Source organism: Aulonocara sp. 'chitande type north' Nkhata Bay, linkage group LG13, assembly GCF_057382095.1.
Source record: "Aulonocara sp. 'chitande type north' Nkhata Bay isolate Kocher_YH1m ecotype deep benthic linkage group LG13, A_spYH_male_GT1.1, whole genome shotgun sequence".
NCBI lineage: Eukaryota > Metazoa > Chordata > Actinopteri > Cichliformes > Cichlidae > Aulonocara > Aulonocara sp. 'chitande type north' Nkhata Bay.
The window spans coordinates 6,114,774-6,142,401 of NC_141356.1; the positions used below are offsets into that span (position 1 = coordinate 6,114,774).

Below are 27,628 nucleotides of genomic sequence, written 5' to 3' on the forward strand. Positions count from 1 at the left end.
CCCACCCCCAGACACAAAGAACCACCAACACACCGACACCTGAGGGAGTCCGCCACCGGCAGGGGAAGTGGTGGTGGGTGGAGATAGGCCTCCAAACCTTGGAGGGCCTGAGGTGTCCCCAGAGAAGTGGCGTCTGATACCCAACCTGACATATAGACACAGACATACAGGCACACACAGATACAAACATCCATTCCCACCCTCATGCTCTCATGCACTCACTCCACACTCAACCAACGTGGAGACAGACATAAAGAGACGCTGTACACACAATCACACTCCCCAAGCGTACTCTACAAACCGGGTCTAGGTACCCTTGCCCCTGGAGGGGGGAATTGCACCCAGACCCAGGTGGTGTTACCCTTTTCCCTGCGGTGGGGAGAGGCAGACCACCCCGACTCCGCAGCAGCAGGGAGACCGCAGTTGGACGGCCAACTCCTCCTACTAGCCCTCCCGCTCCAGCAGGCCGCAGAGAATGGGGGTGGGAGAAGACTCCAAACCTCCCTCCACCCGCTCATTGTAGTGTTGATGCATATGTGTTCTAAGGTGCAATTAAAACCCAGGAGGGCATGGAGTTACCCGCCAAGGAGCAGCAGGTAAGCGCATAGTCCCTCCTGCTAGCCCTCAATGACTAAGTGTATTTAAAATTGAGAGGTGGGCAACGACGTCAGGGGTGAGGTATACACCCTGATGGTAATTTGGACTCCGTGATTGTGCCCACCCCCAAGATCCTATATGTATGTGTAATGAGAGTGTGAATAATGTGAATGTCTAAGTTGTGGGATAAAATTGAGGCAGAGGCAGCCAGAAGGGGACCGGGGGGGGGGGGGGGGGGGTAGCCTCCTCTGCACCCTGGTGACATACCCCCACTCCAAGGCCCTGCATGTGTGGGTGGTTGTGGAGGAGCGGGAAGAGGGAGGCAGCTGGAGATGGGGAGGGAAGGAAGGGAGGGGCAGGTAACCCCTCCCTGGGGCCAGCTCCCCCGCTGACCCCAGTAGGCACTCCCACCCTTCGCGACCCGCCAGGGAAGGGGGGCCCAGGCCCATCAGACCGGGGCCCAGTGCAGTAGCGCCCTCCGGCTCCACAGAGCCCTGGACAGTCCACCCAACCCCACCACAGAGAAAACTGCACCCACCCCACCATCCACACATCTTCCAGACTACATAAGACGGTAAACGCCCAGGCTGAGATCTTCCTCCACCTCTCCTGTATCTCCCCCTCCTGCAGAGAGTTCCTAAAGAGAAGAAAGCTCCTGCAAGATGTGACCATCCCCCCCACCAGTTGAAGAGCCCCCCAGGCGGCTCGACGCACCGGCGGCACCCTGCTCCAGGGCCGGGCCCCAGCCCAGAGACGGAGCGCCCCCATAACCTCACGCCCATCCCGGACCCACCCAGGGGCAGCCAGGTTGCCAGGTCAGTAACCCACGTCCGTCAGCACAGACCCTCCCCTAGCCCCGCTGCACGCAGCCGCGAGGAAACAGTCACCTGAGAGCCAACAGAGCCCCCAACCGGACGTGACCGCTACCCCGGGTTGAGCCCCCCAAAGAAGATGCCTCCGGGGAACCCCCCGACGCCCTAAGCCTGTCCCTACCCCCTCACCAATCACAACAGTGAAGGCGGGACCAAACTATGACCCCCCACCCCCACTAGGTGATGGAGCTGATAAAAGGGGCCCAGAGCAATTGATCTAATGTGGTGGCAGAGGCTGTGTCAAGACTAATGTAATCTAATAGATAATTTCTATATTGGTTAGAATTAAGATTATTTTTATTTTTCCAGTTCATGAGGACTGTTTTCTTGGCTATGCATAGGGCAGTGAAGATCATATGGGCTATATTCTTTTCTGAAGTGACATTATCTAAGCTGCCCAGTAGACACACTAAGGGGGAAGTTGGAATGTTACATTTCAGACACTTTGATAAGTCTTCACATATCTCGCGCCAAAACTTTTGCACTGGTGGACAGAACCAAAGAGCGTGGATGTAATTGTCTGGTGTATTGCCTTGACAGTGTGAGCAGTTGTTGGAAGATGTAAAGCCCATCTTGAACATCCGATGACCTGTATAGTGCACTCTATGAAGTATTTTGTATTGTATTAATTGCAGACTGGGATTTTTAATTAATTTAAAAGTTTTTAAGCAAATCTGAGACCAGAAGTTTTGGTCTAGGTTGACTGATAAATCTGCTTCCCACTTTGCAGTAGGAAGGGATATTGATTCATCTAATTTAGAAAGTGTTCTGTATATTTTAGATAATAATTTGGGGGATTTAAGAGTAAGAAAATGTGCCGCGCTTGGTGGTGTTTGTAATTCAACTTGACTGAGGTTAAATTTCTTTTTTACTATGGATTTAATTTGTTGATATTCTAAAAACCTTGTCTTGTTGATCCCATATTGTTCAACTAGTCTGTCAAATGGAATAAATTCTGTTCCCTCTAATATATGTTCTAAGTATTTAATTCCTTTACAACTCCATTCTGGGAAATTAATCATATTATTGTTTTGTAATATGTCAGGGTTATTCCAGATAGGTGTACGTTTGCATGGGATTAATGAAGACTCCGTTATTTTTAGAAACTCCCACCATGCTGTTAGAGAAAAGCTGATGTTGATACTTTTAAAGCATTCATGTCTTTTGATGTTTGAGCTAATAAATGGTAGGTCTGAAATCTCTAGATCCTTGCATAGTGCCTGTTCAACATCTAGCCAGGGCTCAACTAAGAAGGTATGTTTTAACCATTCTGAGATGAACTGAAGCCTGTTGGCTAAGAAGTATTGGTGAAAATTAGGCAGATCTAATCCTCCTCTATCCTTGGTTCTTTGTAGCGTTTTTAAGCTAATACGCGGGGGTTTATCTTTCCAAAGGAATTTGGAAATATATGAATCCAGAGATCTGAACCAATCTTGTGATGGTTTGTTAGGGATCATCAAAAATAAGTAATTTATTTTTGGCAAGATCATCATTTTTATAGTGGCGACCCTTCCCATGAGTGATATGGGTAAAGATTTCCATCTAGTCAGATCGCCTTCTACTTTCTTTAGAAGTGGGATGTGGTTTAATTTAGTTAAGTCTGAAAGCTTAGGAGAGACATTAATACCTAAATATTTAATATTTCCGGATTGCAGTGGGGCAGAGGAAGAATTATGGAAGGAGCAGTTAATGGGGAGAACTGTAGATTTTGGCCAGTTAATTGAATAATCTGAAACTCTTGAAAACCAGTTTATTAAAGTAATTACCTCAGAGAGGTTTTCACTTTTACTTGAGTAAAGAAATTGATCAACACTTTTACTGGATTTTTTTAACACACGTATCTGTACTTGTATCCTTTCCAAAGAGTACATCAAATGGAAGCGCTTCTTAAAACAACTTGAAGTGATCCTCTTTTGAAACAGTCCTATTTTTATAGAGTTCACTGCAAACAGGTTTCAAATAGGTATTCCTGGTTGGCTGAATAGCTTTCCAGGGTACAGTAAAGTACTCTAAGGTACAGGCTGAACTGCTGTCAGGTGAGTGGGTATAATTTTGTATTTCAGTCTTCTATTATGTTGAAATTACTCTCCCACTAAGTCCACAAACTCTAATGGGCAGTAACTTAGTTTGATTTGCAGTAATGTATATATTGTTTATTGCTGTGTAACAGTACACTGGTCCAAAACCGAGACACTCATATATCTACGTATTATTTTTCTTTTAGCATAAATAAAAACTGAAATGATTTGACTTTATTATTATTGAATGGTGTTTCATAACTACCACATATAGAAAAAAAATCATTACATTAAAATAATTGGTAAATTAAGATAATGTTTAACCTACTAATATATGGGAGAGAGAGAGAGATAGACCAGAACAGAATGTGATAATTTAGCCCTTAAGCCATGACACATGCATAACATATAACTATAAAATATGAAAACCAGCTCGAGGCAGATGGCTATCCCTCCCTGAGCCCTGTTTTACCAGAGATCTCTTACCTTGAAAAGAAGTTCTTCTTTCCTACCCTCCCTTCATAATGCTTGCTCATAGGGGATCATTTGGTTTTTTCTGTAATATTGTACTGCACTGGTGCTCTGTAAATAAATACAACCAAGACATCAAAAATATATCTGCAGACAGTAACAGACGAATCCAGCTACTCTACACCTGGTGACAAAACAAAAACAAGTGATTCTACTATTTAATCTTTTACTTTATGACCCTATTGTGTATATTTCTGTGTATTTATTGTTCATCTGCGATAGAACTTGGATAAATGGCAGTCTGTCAGAATCAGAAACCAAAAAACATTGAATGCTGAACGGGAATAGTAGGGGATAGGTGTAAAAAGCACCTTTACAGTTCTGGACTGGAAATAGGGGGAAAGTTAACAGAATTTTTCTGTCATTTTTTTGTTCTTTAATAGAAAAAATATTTTAATCATAAATATACTTTGATTGGTATGCAATTATGTTTTTCAACAAATTGATGCATTCTCATGAACTTCGAGTTAATCCATTAAAAATACACAGGAGCAGCACCGGTTTGTCCCGTCATCTTGAATACAGATGGACTGCCATTCTGTGTGTGTGTGGCTAGAGATAGTCTGCATATGAAGTACACCTCATGTTACACATGAAAATGTGCATAAACATAATTACACACAATATTATTCTATTTTTTTCATATTTATATCCTGTTCATAGCCTGTACATAGCTTGTGCTCACAGCCTGTACATACTTATAGTTATAGCATATTCATAACATACTTCATACCGTGTACATATTACATACCGTAATCGACCCATTTCTGTAATATACTTACATATCTATATTATTGCTAATATATATTGTAATATATCTATATCACTAAAGCACTTCTGGATGGATGCAAACTGCATTTCGTTGCCCTGTACCTGTGACATGTGCAATGACAATAAAGTTGAATTCTATTCTATTCTATGCTATTACTCATTGTCAGCAAATTAGATATGTTTTCACACAGCTGACAATAAGCTGGTTAAACAACAACAGCTGGTTATAAGCTATTATTATGCCAGCTAATGGCTGAGAAGCAGCTTGAATATATTTTCACATCATATGAGACTTTATTCGATAAGAGTTCAACAATACTCGATCCACTTCCAAGAAGGTTTCACGAACAGCAGCTAACAGTTGCTAACAGCAACAAAAACAGCAGCTCTTACCAACAGAAAAGTTCACGGGTATCAGACAGAAGTGAGCTTCACTGACTCGTTGACTCGTATTGAACTTTCACAAAGTTTTACAGCTTCCTCCTGAATAAATAAATGTGAACAGATAAAAACGTTGGACAACGCGCTTTTAGTCATTTTAAAGCAAAAATCGAACTTGTTTTAATCATCACAATGACAATCAAATCTCAGTTTAATATTGCAAGATAGTTTAACTGCGTGCAAAGACAAGAAAGAAGATTTAAGTTCTAAAAATATATGTATGCCCACTTCAGAGCACATGCATTTTTACATCAACAGACCAGACTTATGTATGAGTCATAATGGAAAGAAGTGAGAGAGAATTTTAAACTTCACTGCATTTCTGTCAGCTTCAGTCGTGTCATCGAGAGCAGAGACAGGAAGTCGGCCATACTGTGTCTTCACCATTCTTTCTGCATTTATGACCAAAATGGCTGAATAAGTACACATGTCCTCAGTGTCACTATGTGCGCAGAGAATAGGAGAAACCTAGTCCTCAATAATGTATCTCTGGATTCCCAGTTTCATATATTCATGTAGTATTCCCTTACTGTGTATGCATTATACATGTTTCACTGTAAAGCCTGTTGGGATTGAGGCATTTCTTACCTGCTTTAGAACTGTGTACCCTCTGCTATGCAATCCCTTACCTAAAAATGTAATGTTACCATCAACAGGATTTACTGTAGTTCAAGCTTGGACCAAAGTAAAGACACTTTTAACACCATAGCCACAGAAGTTTGCTTTCAACTTTACATTAAATATTTCCTTAGACCAACTTGCCATCTATGGCACGTTGGGTCTCGGTTTTTTCTGGTCTCTGAAGGGTTTCTGTGCGCTTTTATCTTAAAAGAGAGAGAGAGGGAGTGCAGGATGATATAAGAAATGAGAGGACATTGGAAATTGCTTTATTACTTTTCACCCAAGCTCAGTGCCAGACTTGGAGGTGAGGTGAAATCATTAACAGGAGGCCATTATGCTGCCAAGAGAATATCCCTAAGGCAGACCAGCACAGTTATTCACTACTGTGTGATTTAGAAATACATCAGGAAAGAGTGTCTTACATTTCAGTGTTTGAGGGAATCTATTAAAGATAACCAAGTGGCACAGAGAAACCACCGTTACCTGGGTGATAAAAATCATGTGAGTAAAGAGAAAATATGTATTTTTGGAACCTCAGACTTTAAACACTTGGAACAGGAAAAAGGGGCCACACATGTGCCCCTCTGTGCTGCCTGCCAGCTGGAAAGCAAAGCTCCAGAAGTCACTGATCCTGCACAAGTCCTGCCCTGCATCCTCGTTGAAATGCATAAAACTGTTTGGTCTTCAAAGCACAGCACAATCTATATTTCCTGACTGCTATCATTACTTGCATCCCATTAAACGGCATGTTATTCTCCATTGTGTGCCCCTTTTCCAGATAAACTCCACTTGGCATCTTCACTCCTCCAGCAGCCATGGCTCTCTCTGTATCTGGAGGAACCGTGTTCACTGTACTCCTCATTAGCAGGTAAGAAAGGACAACCACTGGGATCTACAGCCGCAAAGTCATCAGCCATGTCAGATTCTAATTTCTAACAACACCAAAGCTTTGTAGTCAATGAGCTCAGGAGGAGATACTTAGTCGCATCATTTTTGTGTAAACCATCAATACTCAATAACAACTCTTCATGCATCAGGCAAAAAGCATTGAAACTCCATGCCTACACTGATGACACTGCTGAGCAGAATCGATGAGGCAGCATCCAGCACCACATGGATGCAATTGGTGTTAAAATCCCTGCAGAGGTCGTATGGTGAGAATGATGGGATGCTTTGGTGCACATTTGTATGCTGTTGGGAACCAAAGCCTCTGCTCTTCTTGCAGTTTATTCTCAAATTATAGAGTGCACTATGCACATTCTAGATAAGACAAACCCTCTGGCTCATACTGAAAACAGCTATAAGATATGCTCTGTATAGTGCAGCACTTCTTTTCACAAAAAGCTATGGGATTTTTGTGTTGTGGCAGGTTCCTGCCACCTAAGGGCCTCATTTATTAAGCACTTCTAAAATATACATTTATATTAAAAATATAAGTCTGCTCAAAAGTCATAAATGGTGCACACAAAAGAAAATAAATCAGCTTTATACTATAAGAACACGAAGGCACTTTTCACTTTAGAAATCCCAGTATACCTGGAAGTGAAGTCCAGCTTTCTACATAACCTATCTAACCATAAAGAGCCAATGACAAGCCTATGTCATAGACTGTATATAAAAGATTTTTTTTTTTTTTTTTGATTTTGATTTTATTGACTTGACTATGCTGAAATCACTGACTGGATTTGGATTGTTAGCATACTATGTTTATTTATTTGTGTATTTGTAAGAGTAGTCAAAGTGCTAAGTTATAAGCTAATGCTAGTGTAAGCTAATGCTAGCAAACAAACTTCTTTTTAATAAGGTACTATGAGCTCTGCACATGCACATACAGATACCTGCTAATTCATTTCAAGTAACACACTAGAACAATAGTAGAATTTCACTCACCAAAATGATCCAACATCATCAGAACGCAGGTTGAGAGGTCCAGTTCAATAACTCAACAGAAGTGAGGCCTAGCAGACAGCTGCTGGCTACATGTCAGTCTCCACCCTGTTTTTATGAAGAGGGAAATTACCAACTGATACTAAAATAACTCTTCCAGGTTGTAAATATGTCGGTTTAGTGGTGTGCAGATCGGATTCTTCTGCCTGTCATAGTGGTACAAAATACGGCTGTATAAATGGCTCGCTCACTCGTGGAGTCATGTGTGGAGCTATTTCAGCTCCACAAACAGCCAAGACATGGTTTGCAAGGCCACAAATCTTGTGAAAAACAAACAAAAGTCAATTATAACACAGAATTTGGTGATGACTTGAGGAGGAGAGGGACAGGTACTGCTAGGGTGAGATTAGCATACACTATGGTGATGCACACTACTTTTTAGTATGATTTTCCAAACACATTAAGTTTTTCTACAAAGTATCGGTATCGGATCAGTATTGCTGATTCAAAGCTGAAATGTACTTGGTATTGGATGAGAAAAGAAATCAGTGGTATCACACATCACTAGTTTCTTAGTTTAAGTTTGGCCTTTTAAGATGGCATTTCCACAGTGGCTTCATTTTAAGCCTTGGTGGGTGCCGGCTGATATGCGCAGAAATGAGCTTATCAATGGTTCTTATAATCATTACTTTTTCTGGCAGTATCTGCGCATTAATCATGCAGCGTTATGCACAGTTGGCATTGCAACATTTACACATTCACAGCAATGAGGCTGATTGATTCACAATTTGACCAAATGATCTCTATAGTTAATGGTAGCCTGCTGGAATCTGCAAGTAAAAGTCTTGAGAGACTCTCAGAATAAGAATAAGCCCGTTCGGTTTACATGAAAAGGAGGAACCTATATTCATCTATACACTTCGATATTGATACAGTCGATGTCAAAGAAAGAGTTTCTTGAATCCACTTCGCTCATCCTGCATTTCAACAGCTGGACTGTGGACCCCCTCTACTCTCCTCTCTGGGGGTTGTGAATGGGATGGTGAGACACCACTGGAAACTGGAAACTGTGCTACTGTTGGCTTAAGACAAAAAGAATAGGAAAGAGTGAAGACGTGTTAGGAGGCAGCGGGAGAAAAGGAAAAGCAGATGTGGAAATGAGAGTAGTGATTTTTAATGTAGTATAGTAGTAATATAACTGGTAAACGGAGAGAGGAGGCTGGTATTATGGCAAAAAGGAAAGTAGAAATAATGTGTGCAGGGGATGTGGAAAAGGAAGCAAGGCCAGGAGCACTCGAGGTGGATCGAAGCTGTTCTACCATGGTGTAGATAAAAAGAGAAATGGAGTAGGAGGGATCTTGCAGAAAGAGTATATAAACAGTGTTGTGGAGGTGGAGAGTGTCAGACAGGATCACGAGTTTGAAGCTGGAAATCGAAGGGGTGATGTTAAATGCTGGCAGTATGTATGCCCAACAGGTTGGATGTCAGTTAGAAGAGAAAGAGGAATTTTGGAGGAAGTTAGGTGAAGTGTAGAGAGTGTCCCCAGGGGGGAAAGAGTGGCAATTGGAGGTGATTTCAATGGACATGTAGGTGAAAGGAACAGAGGTGACGATGACTGAGCGGCAGTATGGCTTCATGCCAGAGAATGAGCGCTACAGATGTGATCTTTGTTTTGAAAATGTTGATGGAGAAGTACAGGGGAGGTCAGGAGGAGCTTCAATGTATATGATAGGGTGCCAAAAGAGGATCTGTGATCATGTATATATGAGTCAGGAGTGGCTGAGAAGTATATGAGGTTGGCGTAGGACATGTATGATGACAGTGGTGAGGTGTGCAGTACCAGTGACAGATGGCTTTAAGGTGGGGCTGGGATTACATCAGGGATCAGCTTTGAGCATCTTCTTGTTTGCAGTGGTGATGGACAGGCTGGCAGATGAGGTCTGGCAGGAGTCTCTAAGGACTAAGGTGTAAGCAGATGATGTGATCTGTAATGCAAGTAGGGAGCAGGTGGGAGAAAGCCTGGAGAGGTGGAGGTATGCAGTGGAAAGAATAATGAAAATCAGAATGCATGCGAGGCAGGTGGAAAAGGAAACGTAGAAGCAGAAATATTGAAGGTTAATGAGTTTAAATAACTGGGGTTAACCATCCAGAGCAGTGTTGTTGGACATGAGAGGTGAAGAAAAGTGTGCAGGGTGGAGCGGGTGGAAACAAGTGTCAGGGGTGATTTGTGACAGAAGGATAGTGGCAAGAGTGAAATGGATTTAGATGAAGGATGGTAGTAAGTCCTGCTATGATGGTTTGTAGATAGTGGCACTGACAAAAACACAGGAGGCAGAACTGAAGGTGGCAGAGGTGAAGGGAGGAAGAAAGTGACAAGATGTTTTACCAGGAGTGACTAAAATGGACAGGATTAGAAATGAGTATATCAGAGGGGCAGCTCAGGTTGAGCAGCTTGGAGACAAAGTTGGAGCCCTGAGATGGTTTGGACATGTGCAGAGGAGGGATAGTGCATATATTGGACACAGGGTGCTGAAGAGGAAGGCCTCAGAGATGATTCACTGATGTAAAGAGGATGCTAGGGATAAGGTGAGATGGAGCAAGGTGATCAGCTCTGAAGACCCTTAAAGGGAGCAGAAATTCAACAGGTGGGACAACCCTAAGTACAGTTGCAGTGGCTCAGTGTGGGGAAAAGAATCCCAACTCCAAAATTCCTAGCGTGAGCTCCAGTAGACTTTATAGTGTACAGGCTGTGATCAGCTGACCTGCTGCTCTTTGTGGATTTACAAAACTTAATGAACAACATGTCAACAATTTCACAAGCTGTCTTGGCTGGCTTCCATTTCCTACACTAATAGTATACTGTATATTGTCTCATACTAGACCTACAGCTGGTATAAAAGTTGAATTCAGTGAATTAATCTATCCATAAGTACTAAAGCCACTATGCACCAGTCCGACGCAGTGCTTTATTATATATTCGTCACAGTACAGCAATCTAATCTCTTTATTCCATCCAACTACTGTATATTTTCTTGGAACATTTAAATAACACAATTATTAAATAATTATTAAATAATATTAAATAACACACTGGAAATACAGCAGCTGGATCTTAGACTAACAACACACTGTGCGACAAACTGCACTCAAACAGTCTGTGTGTTTGTGTTTGCTGATAGAAACGCTACATTTGAAATTACCTGATGGTTAAAAAAACTTCCTTTATGCTCACACCTCTTCTGTAGTGCAAGCTAAATGCTAAATGGCCTGTATTTGTATAGCGCTTTACTTAGTCCCTAAGGACCCCAAAGCGCTTTACATATTCAGTCATCCACACATTCACACACTGGTGATGGCAGCTACATTGTAGCCACAGCCACCCTGGGGCGCACTGACAGAGGCGAGGCTGCTGGACACTGGTGCCACCGGACCCTCTGACCACCACCAGTAGGGAACGGGTTAAGTGTCTTGCCCAAGGACACAACGACCAAGACTGTCGGAGCCGGGGCTCGAACCGGCAACCTTACGATTACAAGATGAACTGCCGACTCTTGAGCCACGATCGCCAAGTACTGAAGCAACAACTTACAGACACCTGCACTCGTTCCTGCTTACTTTAACCGCTGAGTACTATAAATGATACAGATGAGTCAGAAGTAATAAGCCTGTATTAAAAATGTGAGGGGTAGAAAGTGCAGATATTTATGGAGTAATATATGGAGTAAAAGTAAAAAGTTGTCAGAAAAATAAATACTCAAGTAAAGTCCAGATACCTGAAAATTCTACTTTAGTACAGTAACAAAGTGTTTTTACTCACTTTCAGATCAGGTTTTAGTTATTTTTTACGTTAACATAGCTAAACAAAGACAGTGACCATGTAAAATTAATGTGGTATCATGGCCACTGTGAACATGTAAACATGTGAACCAAAGTACAGTCTCAACTTGGCTAACACTGAGTATACCAGAAGAAGGCAGCTGCTGTAGCCTGACCTCTAGTGCAGAGCTTTGATGTTGAAACACACTATAAAAAGAGTCAGCCATCACTGACACCCATCCGAAACAATGAGAACGAGCTTAGCAAGCAGCTTTGTCCTGCTTTGGCTTGTGTTTGTGTTTGCAGAGGTGTTTCAGTGGAACAATGTGCATCCCAAAATGAAACGATGGGCTGAAATTTCAGGCGTTTGATTTGTGTTTTGCAGCATTGTGTTTGCAAGGCATATATGTAGGCCAGTCGGCTCAGAGTACCAAAATGACGAACGATTCTTGTGTGTTAGTGTGGCTCTTGCTTTTAGAGGGAAAGTGCTGTGGGTCTGTTAGGTTGTTGCAGTTCCATCTCTTCTTTTTGATCATTTGGCAGACCTTTGCATTACTCGAGTGACAAATCCAACCTCTTTTTTTGTTTTTAACTGCATTCATCTTGTGCTTCAGAGGCAAAGTTGTGTGAGTAATTTAACGATGAATAAAATTAATTTTGTTAAGAAAAGTACAAAATAAATACATCAGATAATATACATTTACTTGATTATTATTTATTATTAAAACAATCAAATATGTTCGCATGTCAGCTTATCTGCTAGCAATGGGTGCTTATGGGTGGGATGGTATGCCGATCAACTGGTTGTCTCGTTGTCGCAAAAACCTGATCCAACTTTCAGGATCTAAACAAGATCCAGTCCAAATTTTAGATTGATGTTTTCCTAGTATGAACAACATGGAAGCTCAGCGTCCCATCAGCAAATCCTTTTAGTGCTCAGCTCTCACGCTTTAATAGACAAAGCAAAACCTCTTAAGACCCACAACTGACGGCAAACCTTTATTACAGGTAACAAGCTGAAGCAGTTTGAGTCATGTAGGTCACACCGTCAGTTGGAATGATCTGTTTAGAGTCTGGAACATTTGGTGTTTTGCTTGTTGTTGAGGATGTGGTACACCACCAATGTAGCTGAGCCATAAGAGACATGCTTATTAATGCTTTACTGTCAGTCATGCCTCCTTTCATGTCCGTGTGGCACTTGGTGAAAATCCCGGCAGCACTGGAGCATCGTTTTTCTCCTGAAGTAAAAAGAACAAAAGGAGGAATTAAAGAGGAGAGACTGAAGATCACAGCTGAGTAGAAATAAATACAGTCATCTGTAGCTTTGTTTGGCAAATTTACTGACTGTTAGTTAACTGTTGCAATGCTGCAGACAGCACATACATATGTAGAAGATGATCAGCATGCTACGTATAACATAGCCACCCCAGTTGAAAACAATTGTTTTCTTTTAAATTGCAGTTATTAGAGGGCTTAAGTTAAGTTAAGCACAAGAAACAAAACATTATCTTTTTAAGTTAAGCTTCTGAAGTGGTTTACCCAACAGAATGCCAAGCTCTTTAACTGAAACGAGTTTTTAAATGCAGAAATCTAATTTTTGTTGTTATCAACAAATTTTTAAATTACCTGTTTTAAAAAACACCCTAGGAAAAACTGTAAAGCTAATCATGATGTTTTGATTAAGATGTCAAATTACAGTGATAGTTTTAGTGGTTGAGGTTGATTCATTTTTGTCTTCTCAGGCAAACCTGAGAGCTTAAAATAGTATGAGCACAATGGTATAAAACAAGTATTCATTTCGTTATATAATGAATGAAAAAACTATAATTCTTAGTTTTAAACAGATTTTAAGACAGATTTCTGACTTCTTGTTTTGTTTATAAGTAAAATACATAAAATTGTTAACCACTGTAAATAACAATGGGCGAAGCGTGACGTGCATAGAATAGTCAGGTCAGCTATGACTGAGCAGTTGCTATTCATGTGGAAGGGTTTAGTCTAATAAGGACTGCAATCCACGGTAAAGCCAGTCCTTTATTCGATGAAGCAGCTTTAGATTAAAGGTTATATTTTTGATTTTGTAACCAGACGTAAATGTATTCCTCTGCAAGTCATTCAGCAACCCACATGTGCAAACACGAGCTCCAGCATCAAAGCGGCCAGGCTTGATTTCTCATTTAATCTGTTTCAATAGAGGCTTAATAATTTAAAGTAGCACCATAATACTGCATATAGGCACCAATGGTTTCTGTGCAATGGTTACAGAAAGGATGGCTAGAATTTTACTGAAACCTATTACAAGCAGATTAAAGGCTTACACTATGCTTTTCTTGATTTAACTGGAGAGACATGACTTACTCCTGTATAGAAATCCATTCTATGTCAGCTTTATTGATTATTACTTGAGAGATTAGTGTGTCCCTATGCTTGGATAATTACAGCACTGGACTGTCTCAAGGAAGACGTCACAAAAAGATACAGTGGTGAAGAAGTAATTGGCTTAAAGGAACATTGTATCATATATTTTGTTTTTCATTCACTGGAGAAACAAAGTATCATCCATTGAAAGGACTATATCATGTCTACTGTAAGAGGAGCTTTTGAGGTTGTGGATTAGAAGAAAAGAGAATTGCAAAGGTAGGACTTGAGATTATCTCAGATCCAGGGACTGGACCTCAACAAGTGGGAAGAGTGATCTGTAGCTGTGCTGCCTCTGACAAGTTGATGCTCGAGGCTGCTCACTGATGTCACTTCATTGATGTCAAGAGTTACCAAAATATAACACCACTGATGTTTCAGAGCTGATGCCACGGCCGATTAGAGCTTGACTGAAAGACAACAAACACATATGGGCAGACCTTAGCTTTTATACCAAGTGTCTTAAAACTACAAGCAGAATGCTTAAACCTGAGCTGTTTCCTTGTTTTGTAATCAAAGAATTGGTAAAAGCAATTAGTGCAAACATTTCTTGTCCACAAATAAAAGGTGGCAGGTTTTCAAATAATAGGCTCATTTGTTAAATGGTGAGATTGCATGGCTTTGAAATATGCTAACTGATGTGAATTCTTTGCTCTATTTCAACTATGTAAGTAAGGGTGTACTCACACTAGGTAATCTGTACCACGCCTGAGCACATTTGACCCCCAAGGGCCATTCGCTTTTACTAGTGCGATCTCAGCGTACCGTACAGTTAGGAAAAGCTTGTCTACTTGGACAGGCCAGCCCAGGCGTGGTGGTTCAGTTGTACTCGAGCGTAGTACACAGTGTGTGACAGATAACCATGCCCAAGCAAGGAGCTCATGCACTTCCTCGACAGCTGCCTACAAGAAAATCACTGTGTTAAGTAATTAACAAATCTATAAAGCATGTGAGAGGACAGCATGTTGCCGTTTCCAAAAGTGGCCCTATTTAAGCAACAAAATTCATAAAATGAACCCCATTGTGCCCTCCAGAGAGCTTTTCAGAAGTAAGTGTGTGTGTGTGTGTGTGTGTGTGTGTGTGTGTGTGTGTGTGTGTGTGTGTGTGTGTGTGTGTGCGTGACAGTGAGAGAGAGGAGTTGAAACCCTGAGACAAACTGAAGCATATTCAGGACTGGATCGTTAAGCACAGCGTTAGTGCAGGTCAGCAGGGAAGTGGAGAGGAGGGACAGTCATGGCAACTATTATTTTTGTGTGTGTGCATGTATATGTGTGTGTGTGTATGTGTGTGTGTGTGTGTGTGTTTGAGAGGGAGACAAAGAGGGGGAGAAACAGATTAACAAAGAAGGTGCTAACAGAGAATATACAGGGAATATTAAAAAAAACTCAGCTTCCTCTGAGTTAACTAATGAGGCTATTGAGTTCCACAAATATCACAAAATCCACTTTTCCTTTTCTTTTTTTAATAACAACAGCTGTTAGTAATTGTCTTGCCATGCAGAAGATGTTCTTTGAAATCCGTCATTTATCATTTTCTGCAGAAAAGCTGAACTTTAAACCAGTCTCTAAGTTTAACTATAGGTCCTCTATCTTAAACAAGATATTCTCTCTGTGCCATTTCCATTTTCAGAGTGCTTTGTCATAAGCTGTTTTCATATACTCACTACAACCCTTAACTCAGATATCAGCAGAGTGGCTGCATATGAGAATGCAACTATGTCAGGTGTTTCAGTCACACCTGACACTAAACTGACTTTAACCTACCTAGTACAAAGGGCTGATGTCCGTTTGGGCTCATGTGAGACCTGAGCAGGTAACTTTGTGGATGATTCACGTATCCTACCTTCTTCATGCTATATACCTCTCGCCTAAACCAGAGTATTTCCAGGGATGAGAACAGGACAGTTTCCTGTGCTACGTGTGACAAAGGGCAGCTTTAAAAACAACACCTGATCTTTATTGTTCCAACATTATTCCAGAGCTAATATGCGAAACGGCAGACACCATCAGTACTGTTTTCTACTTCCTTTCATACATTTTGCTAATTTTTGCTTTTTAAAAAAAAAAAAAAAATTATCACTTCAGGCTCAAGAATACTGTTTAAACCCCTCAGCAGCACATATGTACTTGCCTGCACTGTAGCAGACATCGGGGAGTGATGTACAAAAATTAATGAAACCACCTCTACTATGACTAAGGATATGAAAAGCTGCTTTGTGCTTTTGGTTGTTTCTACCACTGGTGCTTTCTCCAAGAAACAAAAATGTTTTGATGAGCGATTTCAACTCTGCTCAGAATATTAATGCTACGCTGTGTGTTTTATTTTAGTTAATATATCCTCCTGGTAAAGCTCCATATTCATTTAAAAGATGCAGTATGATGAAGTTTAATAAAATTGCTGTGGTGGTTCTCTCGTGCATATAGAAAATCCAAATCGCCAGAGAGGCTTTTAACTGTAAATCATTAAACTCCATACATTTAGTTAGATCACTTATACCTGCCAGAAGCAACGATCTCTTTGCACAAATGACCCCTATACAATGTTTAGTGGACATAATTGGTGGCAACGCACAACCACAACAATTTAAAACATTAAAATGTCAAAATAGATATACACTGAATAGCCAATGGCCACCAGGCACATCTGTTTAGCTACTCATTAAGCTAAATATCTGATGAGCCAGGTACATGGCAGCAGCTCGGTGTATTTATGTGTGTGGACATGGTCAAGGTGACCTGCTGAAGTTCAACCTTAGCATTAAAATGGGGGAGATATGATTTAAGTGACTTTGAACATGGTATGGTTGTTGGTCCCAAACAGTCTGGTCTGAGTATTTCAGAAACTGCTGATCTGCTTAGATTTTCCTGCATAACCCTCTCCAGGCTTCATGGACAATGGCTCAAAAGTGAGAAAATATCCAGTGAGCTGCAACTTTCTGGGTGAAAATGATGCCACAGATCAGAGAACAATGGTCAGACTGCTTCATGCTAATAGAAAGGCTACAGTTAGAACAGGTTCACCAAAATTGGACATGAGAAGACTGGAAAAAAAACTTTACCTGGTCTGATTTCTGCTGCAACACTGGATGATCAGAATTTAGCATAAAGAACACAAAAGCATGGATCCAAACTGCCCTGTATCAGTGGCTCAGGTTTTTGATGGTTCATTTGTTTTGGCATATTTTGGGTTCCTTTGTACCAACTGAACATATTTGAAACACTGCAGATGCCTGAGTATTGTTGGTGACTATAACCATTCCCTTTTGGCCATCTTGTGATGACTGCTTCTAACGGGATAAAATATTGCATGTGTCTATAGGGAAAATAACATATTATCTAAAGTTTCTAAAAGTTGAAAAGTTACTGCATTTTCCAAGAGTCTATCGCATAAAAGAAGCATATTCCCTGCCTTGAGAGGGATAGTACTCTAGCTGATAGCTTATCCCATCGCACAACAGCTCGAAACTGAAGATCACAGAGGTTTTCTTTGGATCTCCCTCACCAACAAAATTTCTCCTCCTTTTTAAAAGCCTTTTGAAAATTGAATGCTTTGGTGGGTGTCTCATACAAAATAGGTTTATAGGTCTTACTTTCTGATGATCCTAGGATAACATTGAGAAGTAGCAGTGTAATTGAATCATTTGAGGGCTCAGAAGGTTCAAGACGAGGAGCTTCAAAATATTTTTCTGGGTTTTTACAAGCTGGCAGAAGAACACATTACTCATAAAATATAACAAAATAATCAATTATTCACCAGCAACACTAAAAAAAATCAAATAAATATTGAGTAAATATTAATGTAATAAATACTTTAAAAACCACCCTTTAAACTAGTGTTGCATATTTTGTGAAAGCTAAAATGCAGACACAGAGTACACTCAGTATTTACCACAGTGTTGCTGCCTCCATGTGAATTAGGAAGGCAAGAGATCGCCTGATGGTCAGATATAGTTGATTAACTGATCATCAGCAAATGTGAACACCAGTGAGAAAAACTGAACAAGTATGGCTTGTTTGGAATGGCCTCTTCTCTCTAAAAAGAACATGGCAGCACCACTTAGGTTTGGCCAGTTGCATCTGCACAAACTCTAAGACATCTGGAACAATTTCCTTTGGACAGATGAGACTGCAGTGGAGATGTTTGGCCATAATGCATAGCACCACATCTAACCATATAGAGCATAGCATTACAAACACCTAATACCAATTGTCAAACACGGTGGTGGAAGGGTGATGATTTCGGCTTGTTTTGCAGCAACAGGGCCTGGTCACTTTGCTGAGTCGACGATCAACTCCTTTGTATCCCAAAGTATTTTAATGTGAGGCCATCTCTCCAACAGCTTGGGACAAAACTGGGTGATGCAGCAGGACAGTGATCCTAAGCACAGCAGCAAATCTACAACAGAACCACTTAAAATGAAAAATGACCCATACGAAGTTCAAACTTCAGTGCACTTGAAATGTTGGGGGCCCTAGAAGAGCTGTGCATAACAAATGCCAGCCAATATCAGTGAATGAATGAGTGGGCCAAAATTCCTGTGAGAGACTGATAATCATACAGAAAATAATTACTCTGATCTACTTCAAAGTTATTGTTGATTAAAGTGGGTCTACATGATACTGGTTGGGATTCACGTGCTGCTTTTGCATTCTGCCTTAGATTTTGTTAAGTAAATAATGACACAGGGCAATATGTCTTTAACGACTGTGAGAAAACACCCAGGAACTGTCAGCTATAGATAGGGACTTTACTTTTTTGGTTTTATGCTCCTGAGAAAGCAGTCCAAAATGAACAATAAAAAAAAAAAGAAAAAGATTTGAATGTGATGTTTAAAAATGAATTGTAAAGTCAGTCTGCAGCTTCCACTGAATTTTTGCAGTATTAGTGGGGACTTTCTAGTTTTTCAGCATATTCTTATATCCTAATTTCACAAACAATTTTCATTAGCCGAAATATCTAAAACGAACTGTGTAATAACTGCCTAGCACTAATCACCGAACACACAAAGTTAGCATCGAACTACTGTACATAATAGAGCATTTAGCTGCTTAAGAGCCAGATATTTCCCTTGGGTGTTGGCAGAGGACGATATTAAAGCGAAAACAATCCTTTTGCCTTCAAAAAGTCTTTAGAAATGTGACCGCAAATGAATGCCACTCTTTGTTATTCACTGTAATTATTATTATTTAGCTTTGAAACAAATTGCAATTGGTTTATGCTCACAACAAAAATCAATTATAAATAAATCTTAAAATAATTTAGTGAGAGAAATACAGCGGCTATATTTTCTGAACTGCAGAGGGTGAGCTGCCCTTGATGGAAAAGAAACTGCTCCAGCGTGCGGTGGAATAGCCAGCACAGGGTTGAATATTCATTTTTTTCTGGGTGTTTTAATGAATGATCTGCAGGGTCTTTGAGTGCATTTAGAATCCTTAATATTGTCGCTGCTCTCTAGAAACTAACATAAATGGTATTGTTCAGTTTTTTATCAAAATTTGTTGAGCTTCTTTTTGTTTATTTGTTTATTTGTTTGTTTGTTTTTTTACCAGTGTAGAGATCTTGACAGGGTCACTGTGATATTGATTTCTAGGATGCCTTTGCCTCCCTTCTTCCCCTAATAATTATATTGTTAGTGTTAATACTGTTAACATTTAGCATACAATGTATGTTTGAAGTCTGGCTCAACAGTGGTGCTATGGCTCTCTGCCCCATCCTGCATGAATCCTCAGCAAATCCCATACTAATTCATTTTATGGTTATAGTAAGTTGGAAATAAGTTGGTTCTCAGGCCAGGCAACAGACGCAATCTCTCCTCCCCAATAGGACATGCATGGAGCAACTTTCCCAGGAGGCACCTTGGAGGAATCGTATGTCCAAGCCATCTCAACTGGCCCCTTTCAATGTGGAAGAGTAAACTCATTTCTGCCGATTTTAACTGCACTCTCATTATTCAATCATTACCCAGAGTTTATGACCATAGCTGAGGTGGGTACAGACTGATCCGTAAACTGGCAGCTTTGCTTTTCACCACAGCAAGTTAGTACAGAATCTGCAGCATTGCTGACGCTGAGGTTGACTGAAAGTTTTGCTCCATGGCCTCCCCAAACTCCTCCTACACCCTACTTTTTTGCTGCAGCAACTACCAGAGCAACACTCCTGGCCTGGCAGTATCTGGTCATCTCTGGAGTCCTACAGGCTAACCAAGCCCAGTATAACTGTTCAGCACGATGGATCCCTTTACCTCGGATGTCCACTCAGTGTTTTGGGAATCATCACCATGACAGGCACCAACCACCTTGGAGCCACAGCTTGGTTCAGCTGCCTCAAGGATGGAGATGTGGAACATTGTCCATTCGAATTTGATGTCACCAGCCTCTATTGTATTCTTTCGAAGTTCTGCATGTTCTCACAGACGTTCAATTCAATTCAATTTTATTTATATAGCGCCAAATCACGACAAAAGTCACCTCAAGGTGCTTTATATTGTACAGTAGATACAGAGAAAAACCCAACAATCACATGACCCCCTATGAGCAAGCACTTTGGTAACAGTGGGAAGGAAAAACTCCCTTTTAACAGGAAGAAACCTCCAGAAGAACCAGGCTCAGGGAGGGGCGGGGCCACCTGCTGCGACCGGTTGGGGTGAGAGAAGGAAGACAGGATAAAGACATGCTGTGGAAGAGAGACAGAGATTAATAACAAGTGTGATTCAATGGAGAGAGGTCTATTAAAACATAGTGAGTGAGAAAGGTGACTGGAAAGGAGAATCCCCGGCAGCCTACATCTATTGCAGCATAACTAAGGGAGAATTCAGGGTCACCTGGTCCAGCCCTAACTATATGCTTTAGCAAAAAGGAAAGTTTTAAGCCTAATCTTAAAAGTAGAGATAGCGTCTGTCTCCCGAATCCAAACTGGAAGCTGGTTCCACAGAAGAGGGGCCTGAAAACTGAAGGCTCTCCCTCTCTTTCTACTTTTAAATACCCTAGGAACAACAAGTAGTTCTGCAGAGCGAGAGCGAAGTGCTCTAATAGGGTGATATGGTACTACAAGGTCATTAAGATAAGATGGGGCCTGATTATTTAAGACCTTGTATGTGAGGAGCAGGATTTTGAATTCAATTCTGGATTTAACAGGACGCCAATGAAGGGAAGCCAAAACAGGAGAAATATGCTCTCTCTTTCTAGTCCCTGTCAGGACTCTTGCTGCAGCATTTTGGATTAACTGAAGGCTTTTCAGCAAGTTTTTTGGACATCCTGATAATAATGAATTGCAGTAGTCCAGTCTGGAAGTAATAAATGCATGAACTAGTTTGGCCTCTGCCACACTTCCGGTGAGCCCTCACCATATGCTTGGGTGCAAAAAGCCTGTCCAGCATCCCCTGCCATACTTACACAACCCCTGTTCGCAGCTTGACTTTTAAGCAGCTTTTAATTTGAGAGTTAGCCATTGTGATGGGGGAGATTTAAATAGCTATGTGTGATAGAGCTTCAATTATTTTTCTTTTTGTCTTGATATGAGTAACGTTTTGCTCTGAAATACAATCAAAAACTTAATATACTAAATATACTTTTACTTGTGGTTTATTCTTTCATAGTTTTGATGCCCTACACACAAACAGAAACTCCTATTAGAGAATGATTGATTGATTGATCTGAACATACATTCTTACATTAGATTAATTATTTGCCCTTCTATGAGACTGGATAAAAATATGAACTAGACTTCTCTATCCCTAGTTTGTGCATTGTTAACTGTACAGTGATGTTACTGTTTTACTGCAAAACCACTAATAATATCTTATAAATTTGCATGACTCCCCCTGACTTATATAAGCTGACACTTTTGGTAGGAATTCATTAGCATGCTTATTACTCTCTTTCATCTGGTGTTAAAAAGAAAACACAACTAATTATACTGGTGATAGGATTTTTCAGGATGGTGTAATTTCCCACCTTTTTTCTTTTTTCTTTTTTAAACTCAGTAATGGCGTAACTCTGAAATGTCCAAGAAAATTTTCAGAGAATAATTAAAGTGTCACGGCGAGTGAGAAGAGCCGTGTAGAAAAGGAAAAGGAGGATCCACACGCAGGCAGTCGTGAAGGTGTAAAAGGTGATTTATTGGACACAAAAGGAGAGGCAAACGGCAACACGGAGAACTAAACTATACTGGGAAACAACTAAAACTACAAAGCACAAACCTGAATGAGAATGAGCAGAGGAGAATGATGATGAACAGCAGGGAGAACACACGGGTGAGACATGGTAGATACACAGACGGACCAGCAACTACAATGACGGCAGACATGACTTAAATACACAGAGAATCACAGGGGAATTACACACAGGTGGTGGACACAGCTGGGAATAATCAACAAGACGAGACAAAGGTAAAACTGAACACACTCACATGAGACGCAGACCATCACAATAAAACAGGAACAAGAAACCATCACACTAAGACACAGACTCGACATAGAGAGACAGACAGAAAATGGCACATGGAGCTAGACAAATACTAAGCAGACACAACCGAAGAACAAATCCTAAACACCACAGAAACATGAAACTCAAATAATAAACATCATCATCATCATCAACACTACAAGAGAACAAGAAAACAATCCCTGATGCAAACTAAAACCAAAACATAAAACTCAAACTACTGGATCCAACGGACCCAGAACCGTGACATAAAGACTACCCATGGAGGGAGAAAATGTATCTGTGATTAGTTCCCATAATGAAAATCCAACTCGCTGAATGCAGTCTTGGCAGGATGGTGCCTAAAATTTCTGTCAGCAACACATTTCAGTCCATTTGATCCAATTTAATTTAGCCTCTTAGCAGCAGCAAAGATTTCACATCATTACATTTCACATTCTGCTTGCAGTTCAGCCTTTTGGAAGAATGTCATTTGTCTTCATGGCTAGTAGTTTTAAAAACACCTTTATGAAATTGCGTTTAGTTCAATTCAAAGTTAGTTCAGCTGGCTTTTAAAACTTATAACAGTACATTGTGATGCAAAAAGTACTCGATTTGCCCGTACTTTATGTTTCTTGATGTTGTTACCTGCTGATTTCTTAGAGAAACCTATTAATCTTTTTCTCAGTAGGGAAACTAAAAAATATGTAGAAGCATATGAAACTCTTCCCTTCAACAGATGGTTAATAGATGAAATCAAAAAGACAAGACTGCATATTTGGTTTTCTAATGTAAGTTCAAAACAGACTTTAAAGTGCCTTCTCCCATCTAGTTGACATTTCAAACAGTATGTTCACAGAATGCTCTTCCAAATCGGTAAATACAGAAATCAGAAAGACTTGATGCATCATATTTAATTTCGAACCTGCAATCATTTGACTCATCCTCAAGTCATAAGCATACCAAGTAAACACTAATCCTCTGTGTGCATATGCTGCACAATGGCTTCTTCCTGCCTACTATGAAGGGATAATAAAAGCACAGGTAAAGATGTTCCAGGTTTACTTTCTTTCATAGTAAACCTATCAAAACTATGTTCACATACATAAATATTTGCTAAGCTGTTGTGCAGAACTGGAAAGTATTTCCCTTGCTCTTTTTCCTTGCATACGTCAAGCAAGGCACCTGTCATTCAGAAGGTAGAGCAGGTTGTCAACTAACTGGAAGGTTCTTGGTCTGTATTGAGCAAGATGGTGAACCCTGAGTTGCTCTTGATACAGTGTAAGATAGAAAGCACTTAGATATACACAAATGTGCTTGTGTGAATGGGTGAAAAAGGCTTTTAGTATAAAGTTCTTTGAAAAGTGCTTTAGAACAACTAGTTCATTAACCAAGTTGTGAAAAACAGGAAGCTCAGCTTGGTTTCAGTCTGTTGTGCTGTCTCTTGGTTAGAAATCCAGAAATTTATATTCTTGTATTCTAACACAGTGACAATCCAAGAGGGAAAGAAAATGGTGTCAATCCCACAGTTTCATTGAGCAGACAAAGCACTTCTGGTGAGTCACTATGTTGCTAGTATGGTTCTGACCAATCAGAACATGAACACAGGACCTCTGAAGTTGTCTGTGTAGGTTCTTAATCATCCAAGTCATGGTAGTCTAAGGAGCTTGGAAAGAAAGCATCAGGACTTCTTTAAGTTTCTTGAAGAAATTTTATCACTCATCTGAGAAGCTTCTTCAATTCTAAAACCAAATGGTGGAGAGTCACTCTAGTTGGTGAGTGGATGTTAAATACCTGAGACTCCACCATTTCCTTTTGTCTTTTATGTTCTTCAAGCTGGTCTGCAGTAGGGCTGCCACGATTAGTCAACTAGTCCCAATTTCGTCAACTATCGAAATCATCGATGGCTAATTTAATAGTCGACGCGTTGTTTGAAGCTTTGTAAGATCCTGAAAGATGCAGCAATAAGTAGGATTTCGAATAGGATTTGAGAGTGTAATAACGGAGTGAAACAGAAGATGGCAGCAATGCATCTACAAGGACGCCAGCTGCCGTTAGACGCCAAAGAAAAAAAAGGAAGCAGTTTTCGGTATCGTAGCTGTGTCCAAATTCAGGGGGCGCATCTTTCAGAGGCCGCATTTATAGTCCGATTACCTGACAGTGACACGATGAAGGTTGTCCCAATTTGAAGACTGCTCCAAATGCATCCTTCATTTCCCAGAATTTGAAGAATTCAAATGGGTCAGGTGTATCCTTCGTGGCCCAACCTGTCCCAAAATTCGACGTCAATTCCAGTTTCCCACAATCACGGCAGCTACTTAGTTTCAATATCACTCTTATTACTCTTTCTGGATAACGAAATAAACTTTTAAGATATTTTTAGGTGAGAATATAGCTCTGTAAACTTCAAATATCTGCTTGGTTTATGAAGACATCACATATTTGCAAAAGTGCTCTGGTGTTTTCGGAGAGATAAATGGCCTGTATTTGTATAGTGCTTTACTAGTCCCTAAGGACTCCAAAGCGCTTTACACATCCAGTCATCCACCCATTCACCCATTCACACACACATTGGTGATGGCAAGCTACATTGTAGTCACAGCCGCCCTGGGGCGCACTGACAGAGGCGAGGCTGCCGGACACTGGCGCCACCGGGCCCTCTGACCACCACCAGTAGGCAGCAGGTGAAGTGTCTTGCCCAAGGACACAATGACCGAGACTGTCCAAGCCGGGGCTCTAACCGGAAACCTTCCAATCACAGGGCAAACTCCCAACTCTTGAGCCACGATCGCCCACGTTTTCGGAGAGATCTTTTACCCACCAGACTGATAGCTAACCGGGAGGTTGAGGCTCACTAGAACCGGCGAGAACAGCAAACTCCCGGCACATAGTTTTACTCAGGTTAAACATGATATATAATCAGAATCAGAATACTTTATTGATCCCTAGGGGAAATTATGTAAGTCACTTAGATAACTTAAAAAAGTTATTGTTTGTCTTTTTTCAGTGTTTTATTTGTTCCTGAGTTCCTGGTTTGCCTGAGATTAAAGTTATACTTTTCACACAGCTGAATAAACGTGTGTGATGGTAGATAATTTACTCCAATGTTGTGTTATACATTAGCAAGTGAGGAGCAGACGGCTGAGTTTATTAAACTCCATCGAGACAGCTGGAGACGCAAATCTGAAGGTTAGACTGTCCAGTTTCACAGCCTCGCACTTGCAGCCTTCTCAGTCTTTGAAGGACCCGGTCCACCTAGACAGCTAAGGCCTACGTAGGCCAAAGGATGCGGCCTATGAATTGGGACATAGTAGAAGACTCCTCCAAATGCTTCCTTCTTTTCCCCAGATTTGAAGGATGGGCCGGGTGTATCCTTCCTGGCCCAACCTATCCCAGAATTCATAACAGAAAACTGATTAAACAGAAATTGGAATGTATGTGCTCAGTCTGCAACAACATTTGGGTAGGCGGTAGAGTGATCTATTGAATGCCGGGGCCTAAGGACTTCTTAAAGATAGTGACATTCTATAGCTTCATCTTAGAAGACAGTGTTAGTATTTGCATCAATCAGTATAAATACCACTATCTTGGATCGCCCCCACTGACATGACTGCTGTGGCTACCACATCCAATTCCACCAGTCAAACCTCCGACGGGCCCACTCCTGCTAAACAGGTGAAAATAGACTTAAGAGCGACAGGACTTGAATGTTGCATATAACTTACATGCATAACATATAAAACAATTTTTAAGAAGATACTTTTTCATTTGATTCAATTTCATATGATGGATTATGCAGAAAAATAGAATTGGGCTGAAAGGTCTATTGCTTTATAATGTATTCAGCTATGGTGTATCATGTTTTTAAAAAGTAACTAGGTAATAAAGTAACTAATTAATACTGAAAGTAAGTAATCAGCAAAGTAATTGGATTACGTTCTTGGAGAAGTAATCAGTAATTAGTAACTAATTACTATTTTCAAGTAACTTGACCAAAACTGGTTATTTCGCTATGCAGAAAATGTTCAGGTTGGACTTATGAACATGAGACTAACAGCAAAGCATCAGCGTTCCCTAAAGCTTGGTAGATTTGAGTCACATCAGGCTGTTTAATTACTCAAAAAATTCAAATGAAGACTGAAGTCCACTTCATTCAAATTTTTTAGTTTACTATTTAAATAGCCATGCAGGTAATTACCCCTTTAGGGAAAAACTTTGCTATCGGTAATAAAATATGGGTGATACATTCCTTCTAGGCCACAGCTTGTACGTTAGAAGTAGGAAAAAAAATCCACTGATTAAATACTGGATCATTTTTGACAGTGGTGGTGTTGTAAGCAATTAAATTCTGAATTTAAATATGTCAGAGGGCATTCAAAGGTGATATGGAAAAGTCTGACATGACACGTCTATTGTTGAAAATAAGAGCTTCTTTATATATATATATATATATATATATATATATATATATATATATATATATATATATATATATATATATATATATATATATATATATATATATATATATATATATATATATTAAATCCTGACTTTGAACATGTTAAAAAATGTTAGGACAGGACTATGTTTGCCACTGTGTTGCATCAGTATTTCTTTTAACAGCACTCTCATGAATATAGGAATTGAGGAGACCTTTAGCTGCAGTTTTGAAAGCATCTTTGCTTCAGAATTTTAGCTGTTTAATAGTTCAGGGTCTACCTTGTCATCTCTTGGTTTTATGATGTGCCAATTAGTGATTAATGACAAATTGGATTATACGCTTGCATGTTTAGTACAGGAATGAGTTTGTTACATTGAAAGCAGAAATATTCAAAAATATTTAGCTAATATAATAATTAATAAATAATAAAAATAATAAATAATAAAATAATTAGCTAAATATTTAGCTTTTTCTCCAGTTGCAATTTTTTTTGTGGTGTTCGAGAATCCACAGTCTATGAGAGATAGCTGTCAGATTTTCAGGCTGCAGTGTGAAGCAAATTTCTTCAGGTAAAATTTGAAATATTGACTGGTTAGAACACAGAACAGTTTTTCTACATCCTCTTAATTTAAGTTTTCATAACAGCTCAGCTGATCACTGTGCCAGACTATATCAGCATCATTTGACAAATCTTATATAGGGTGCTGCAATTTACCCAGCCCACAGCTGCACATCTGCAAGCTGCTTTCCAACCCACCTGCACCCAGACTCCTCTTTTTCCTTTTATTTTTG

The 27,628-nt window shown here is 40.2% G+C and overlaps 1 protein-coding gene across 1 annotated transcript in view; it reads left to right on the top strand.

The window, feature by feature from the left end:
• The window catches only part of gabrzb (gamma-aminobutyric acid type A receptor subunit zeta, b), a 78,319-nt gene that overhangs the window by 10,878 nt on the left and 39,813 nt on the right, over window positions 1–27,628 (top strand). The window contains exon 2 of the mRNA XM_086258390.1: window positions 6,630–6,719. Coding sequence (XP_086114516.1) covers window positions 6,667–6,719 — 53 coding nt within the window. The 5' untranslated portion in view covers window positions 6,630–6,666. The remainder of the gene's footprint in view (window positions 1–6,629; window positions 6,720–27,628) is intronic.